We start from the raw sequence: 6,570 nt of genomic DNA on the forward strand, positions 1-6,570 counted from the left end.
ATGTTACTTGACCTTGAGTCATTATGAAAGCTTTATAATATATTATTGTAAATCATTATGAATGTTTCATTATAATCCAATCTGTTTATTGCACCGTATAATATAAGCATGTTCATCATGCATTATAGACATGGGCATCATAGAAAGTGTCACCTAAATATTTTTACACTATAGTGAACTATAAAGCGAACTCAGTGAATCAACTGTCATCCATCAGGTGTCTCTGTTGTCGTGTCATGGCGGCTATGGCAACATTTGTATCTTAATCAAATATCAGAAGTGGATTGTTACGCTTTCAGCTTTTCAGGAAACACCCATGCATCATTAAAAGAGTCTTTGTTCCCTGACAGATTGTGTGCCTGTGTGTACATGTTTTAAAGGATGTATAAAGTTAGTGTATGTTCGCAGACACGAGTGCTAGATAAGGCTTATGTGTGTTTGCCTTCGACAGGCAGGCTGGGTTACATATTTTATGAATCATAGATAGACCCTCCTACAATTCTTTAAATCTCAGGTGAGTTAAGAAACATGTATCTGGTTTCTGAATTAATGTGCAGAGATCACGTCTTCTTCACAGATATATTCAGAAGATTCAACATCTCTATTCTTTTCCTCCACTAAAGAGTATTCTGACAGTTGTAACTTAAAGATTGTATAATGCCAGAAGTGTTCACTGTGTACGATTTAGAATGAGTTATAAAGCAGGAGGTACAATGAAGAATAATCTAAAAGCAGTGGTGGAAGTAAAAACTAGTATTAGTACAACTTTGAGGCACTTTAAATGAGTACTTCCATTTCATGCCTATTACTATACTTCATATATACTAATATTGAGAGGGATGTTTGTTTTATCGCACTACACTTATTTGACCGCTGTAGGTACTTGTTACTGTACAGATTTTTCAAACAAAACCTACAGTGAGCATATTTATATATGTATATGTGTTTATATATTTATATACAATGAGCTTTTGTCTATTCACAGCTCAAATCAGCAAAAGGCTTCATCGTAGATCAGTAAGAAGAATCCAATAATAGGGTGACTCATACGGGTCAGTTTATGTATTATTAGTACTTTTGATACTTTTAAAAGTACTTTTGCAATGACCTTTACTTGTAAAGTAGTATTTATACAGTAGATTGCAGCATTGTTGCCTTGACTGAAAGCATGCAAGTACTTGCTCTACTCGTGGCTTCAACAGCTTCTCCGGTCTTTTGTTGAAAGTGCCACTCCTCTGCTGGGTCAACGGTTAATGGGCATCCTGTGCCTCCAAAGCAAACACGGTGATGCGGGCCTGGGTTCGGTCGGCTGCTCTGCCCCTCCCTCATCACTTGTATAAAACTCGGCGTCCAGCAGAGACCACTTCCTGACAAAACCCTCCCGATCCCATCTGCCCGCTTGTCTCACACCACTGCTGCCATGGCGTTTGTTGCTCCTCCTGGCTATCAGCCAATCTACAGCCCCGTGAGTATCTGCACTGACTGCTGCTGGGGAGTGCAGTGCACTAGAGGGGGGACTTTGTTTTTACAGAGTAGTGTTGCACTCTGGACAAGATAACAAACATAATTTATATCTTAATGAATATTTGTGTGCATGTACCCAAGATGAAAATAACTATATTTATATATTCTGATGAGTTTGTCTACATTAATGTATAAAGATCTAAAAAAAGGGGGCCACTTCATGGATGGTCAATTATATAACCAATAAGTTTTCATTGGATGCTGTAGATATTCATCGCTCCATTACCATCAAGAATTCAGTGAATTTATTAATTGAAAATTGTATCATGAGTAAAACTAATAAAAATAAGAGTACAGCACAGTACTTAAGTAAATACTTATTTCCAGCAAGGGAAGTCAACAGTGAAATCAACTCTCAGTTTGATCTAAATAACCTCCTCCAGAACCTGACTAGATGTGGAGATGTGTGCTATGTGCCTGTGATGAATATTCTTTATTCATCGTACAGAGAATTCCTTATCTGGGGCCCATTTATGGAGGCCTGAGGGAAGGAGTGTCCATCTACATCCAGGGGTCCATTCCCGAGGACATTACCAGGTGAGTGTGTATATATATATATATATATATATATATATATATATATATATATATATATATACTGCTGTACAAGAGTTTGGAGTCACCTGTTGTAATGATGTTTTTTCTTCTTTTCGTTCATAATGAATATTTCCAGTTCAGAAAAGCTTTTGACCTTTAATCATTCTTGAAACACAGCGGTGCATTTGGGCTCTGATTAGTTTGGGAAAGCCGTCGACTCAGTAGTTTGATTGAAGAGTTTTAAACTGTGATTTATATCCCAGCTCTTTAAAGCTGCATTATGTTGAAATCATTGACACAGAAACAGGAAGCGGTTCCTGTTCAAATCTGCACACATTTTGATGCTATCTTCATGTTTCTTCTGTTCTTCTTCAACTATTCCTCTGAGACATCTTTGTCTCTTTCCGCCCTTCCACCTGTCTCCATTTTCGAAACGATCCCTTCATACAAAACAACATCCATGGGTAAAGATGGCTTTCTACCAATGTGAGACCGCTGAGACTGAAACGAGTCGAGGCGATCTCAAACTTCTGAACGGCAGTGTATGAAAAAAAAACATTTTAAACTCAAGGTCCATTTGTGTGACTTATTTGCAATGGGACTTTTATTAAATCTCAAACCAAAATCTTTTGACTCTGGGTGGAGCAGGTTTCTTTGCTTTGTTGGCTCTCAGAACATGTGTGAAACATTGTTCCATTTTAATCACCCGGCCCTCCCCTTTGTGGAACACTGAGGCACTTTTACAGGCCATTAACAGACAAAGTAAACACTGTGCATACCTGACTGTATCCTTACATCTTTAATAGATCGGCCCCGCCCGTGCTGTTTGCCTTCCTCCTGTGTTCTCTCGCTAAACCAGCTTGCAGGTCGCCTCAGAGCGGTGTAGTAATGTCCATAGTTCACCTGCTGTGTCCCTTGTGGCAGGTTCTTCCTCAACCTGCTCTGCGAGGAGTCAGAGTCCGGTGACATCGCCCTCCACTTCAACCCTCGCTTCGATGGCTGGGACAAGGTGGTCTTCAACTCCTGTGATGGGGGGTCCTGGGGGTCTGAGGACAAGATCCGGGACATGCCCTTCTCCAAGGGCCAGGCCTTTGAAATGGTCATCATGGTCACGTCACAGGGCTACCAGGTCAGACCGACAACGCGTACTGCAAACAATATTCTGTAAACGTAGACACAACAAGTCCTTGTTGGACCACATGCCATGGCTCACACTCTGCTTCACGTTTGACATGATCCCGCTGCAGATCAAAGTCAACGGGAATGACTTCTACACCTTCGAACACCGCATCCCTCTGGAGAGAGTCCGTGCCATGCAGATCGCTGGAGACGTTTGCATCCAGACGATTAACATCATCGGGGTGAGACTCCCTGACCCCGAAGCTTTGGGCTCAATGCTTTGAGCTTTGGGTTTTGGACTTTGCTCGGGGGCAAAAACGTTCATTCAAGTCATGATTTCTTTCTGCTTCTGCGCCAGGGTGCTCAAGGTGGCGTGAATAGGTATCCTGGAGGAATGGGAGTGAGTAAAACGGTGGAATGTTTGCGCTTGCTTTGTTTTGCTGGGTTCAAATGTTTTCTAAAAAAAAGTATATTGCTTCAAGCTTGCGCAAAGCTGAAACCTCAATGGGCTGGTTACTCGGGTTTTATTAATGAACCTTAACCTTGACCTTGAATCTTGAAATCACCATTGAAATGTTATTACCACTGTATTACCTCCTTATTCCACCCTTATTACAAGATGTTACCCTATTATTACCTCGTTTTTAGCTGTAATGTGAAGTGCTCCCAAAACTAACACTAGTACCAGTAGTAGAAGTCGTAGTAGTTTGTAGTAATATGGTACAAGCAACAGTGTGTCTGTGATTGTGAGAGTATGCCATGTTTTCTTGGTAGGTAAATAACATCATCTGCTGTGTTAAATAACTACAACTACCATTTACAACACTATAGTGTGTATATGTGTGTATGTTCATGAGGTTTGTTGTCTGTTTAATCTGACTCTCCTATTTGGTGTTTTTAGGGAGGCATGGGAGGAGGAATGGGAGGAGGAATGGGAGGAGGAATGGGAGGAGGAATGGGAGTAAGTACGCATATTTTAAGAGTAACAAGGTCATTGAACACAGCGTTGTGCAGGATTTAACATGGTCACTACTTTCCAACAGGGAGGATATCCAGGAGGTTGCATGGGGGTATGTTGTTCTAGTCTTTGAATGCAGTGTCCCTTAAATGTTACTTAAAATATGAAATACAGTGAACATATTTTCTGTAAGCATTCTCATTCTAACTGATACCCAGGGAGGATACCCAGGAGGCATGGGAGGAGGCATGGGAGGAGGCATGGGAGGAGGCATGGGAGTAAGTACACTTAGGATGACTATCAAAATTCAATTAAATACATAATTAAACAGTATTTAACATGTAATCCCTTTTCAACAGGGAGGATATCCAGGAGGTGGCATGGGGGTGAATAATGTCTTCTATTTATTTATTGTTCAATAATGTATTTGTATATTGTTTGTATATTGTCTATTACACCATGTCAAAAATACATTAAACATTTTCAAATTAAAAAAAATGCCTACCGAGGTCGTGCTACTTCAGAATAAATGACGAAATCATATTAAATCTTTCTTTATAAAATATTGTGCTTCTTCACAGGGTGGATATCCAGGAAGCATGGGAGGCGGTATGGAGGTATGAAACCGTGTTATAAGTGTCCTTATGTGTTATTCACACCTTTCTGTCCTTCACTAATCAAGCTAATGGGCCATGGTTCCAGTTTGCATGGAAACAATAGTCTGTGTTCAGTGTTTGTACAAATAGCTTTATTCTTTCTCCTGTCAGGGAGGATTCCCGGGTTCAAACCTGCCGGTGAGAACACTGCATCAGTTCACCTTCATAAAGCACTCTGTGAATGTTTTACTTCTGCTAATCCAATATGACTCTGTTGATGTGTGTAGGGAATGGGCGGGCAGCCAGTCTACAACCCCGTAAGTGAAATTAGTTTTTTTTTATTACATGTTTTTGTACCCAGGAAGAGTAGTTTCTGCCTTGACATTAACGGGGATTCTGGTTAAATAAATAGACTACACTCATCGCTGTTTTCTTAGTCTACTTTCATTTAAAAAGTTTTTATATTTGGAAAGTCCTCACTTTGTACTATTACGAGAGTTTTTTAAAGTAAAGCGAAGTATTTACACCTTCTAGTGGTAACAAAGAGGAACTGCAACGCATGAAATTTGACCCCAAAAAAATAAAAACAAAAACAATTGCTATATGATAGCTGGGTCATTAGCAATGAGGTAATCTAACTTTGCTAGTGATTGGAAGCTTCTCAGACTCAGTCCACTGACAATAACTACAAGTTACCACTGGGAAATTAAAATCTGCTTTGTTGGCAAATGTATAATTAAAAAAAAGTAGTCGCCAAATGAATACCGTTTATGTGAGCCTAGTTATCAATGCTACCAGGCCAACATATATAAACTCAAAATTGCAGGGATACGATCTTTCTTTTCTCATTTAACTGATATAACGACAGCAGAAATGTTAACATTCAGCTCAAAGCACAGCTGCACTTTAAAGATGCTGAGAGCTACAAGCGGAGTCTAACCCTGCAGAACTGAGCCTGACAAGATGAGTCTGTGTTCTAAAAATGATCACTGTACAGATGAACACTTGTAGATGTAGGTAACAAAGCACTAGTTCCTCTGGCGTCGCTTTGTTATGATTGACTTTTCTTAATGATTTATTTATTTTAAAGCCGGTGCCCTACTCCAACATGATCCCAGGAGGGATGTACCCTAAGAGGACCATCATCATCAGAGGCATGCTGCCCTATGGAGCAGAAAAGTGCGTGTGTGTGTGTGTGTGTGTGTGTGTGTGTGTGTGTGTGTGTGTGTGTTTGTGAGTGTATACGTACACCGCCATCACTATAATGTGAGTGCTAACAGACATGGATTACACTCCTTTGTGTGTGTCGCAGACTGTGCATCAACTTCATTGTGAGCAGATCTCGGGACATCGCCTTCCACATGAACCCCAGGGTGAGGGAGGGCATCGTGGTGAGAAACAGCATGATTGGAGGTGACTGGGGCCAGGAGGACAGAGAGCTCAGCATGAGCCCCTTCAGCGAGGGACAGTACTTTGACGTGAGTGTTATCTGTCCGTTCAGTGTGTGTGTGTGTGTGTGTCTGTGTGTGAAATCATTTGGACTCGGCCGTGTCCTGACTCCCCTGTCCCCCCCGTGCCTCAGATGTCCATCCGCTGCGGGGACCAGAGGTTCAAGGTGTTTGTGAACGGACAGCACCTGTTCGACTTCTTCCACCGTCTGCAGTCCTTCAACGAGATCGACACACTGGAGATAGAAGGCGACGTGCAGATCTCCTACATCCACTTCTGAGACCACACACACACACACACACACACACACACACACACACACACACACCTGTAGGAGCTATACATTCTGTACATTACTTGGCTATTTCATGTTTTTCATCTGCATTG

The 6,570-nt window shown here is 41.2% G+C and overlaps 1 protein-coding gene across 1 annotated transcript; it reads left to right on the forward strand.

The window, feature by feature from the left end:
• Positions 1–1,420: 1,420 nt before the first annotated feature.
• Positions 1,421–6,463, forward strand: LOC306742641 (galectin-4-like; the record flags this gene model as incomplete). The annotated part of the gene is made up of 12 exons (XM_079225037.1): positions 1,421–1,465; positions 1,973–2,061; positions 2,986–3,190; positions 3,309–3,422; positions 4,091–4,141; positions 4,357–4,416; positions 4,720–4,755; positions 4,906–4,932; positions 5,022–5,051; positions 5,825–5,913; positions 6,047–6,212; positions 6,317–6,463. 12 exons carry the CDS (start codon positions 1,421–1,423, stop codon positions 6,461–6,463), a joined length of 1,059 nt encoding a protein of 352 aa, XP_079081163.1.
• Between the last annotated feature and the right edge of the window lie 107 nt (positions 6,464–6,570).

Source organism: Taurulus bubalis (genome assembly GCF_910589615.1).
Source record: "Taurulus bubalis genome assembly, chromosome: 10".
Classification (NCBI taxonomy): domain Eukaryota; kingdom Metazoa; phylum Chordata; class Actinopteri; order Perciformes; family Cottidae; genus Taurulus; species Taurulus bubalis.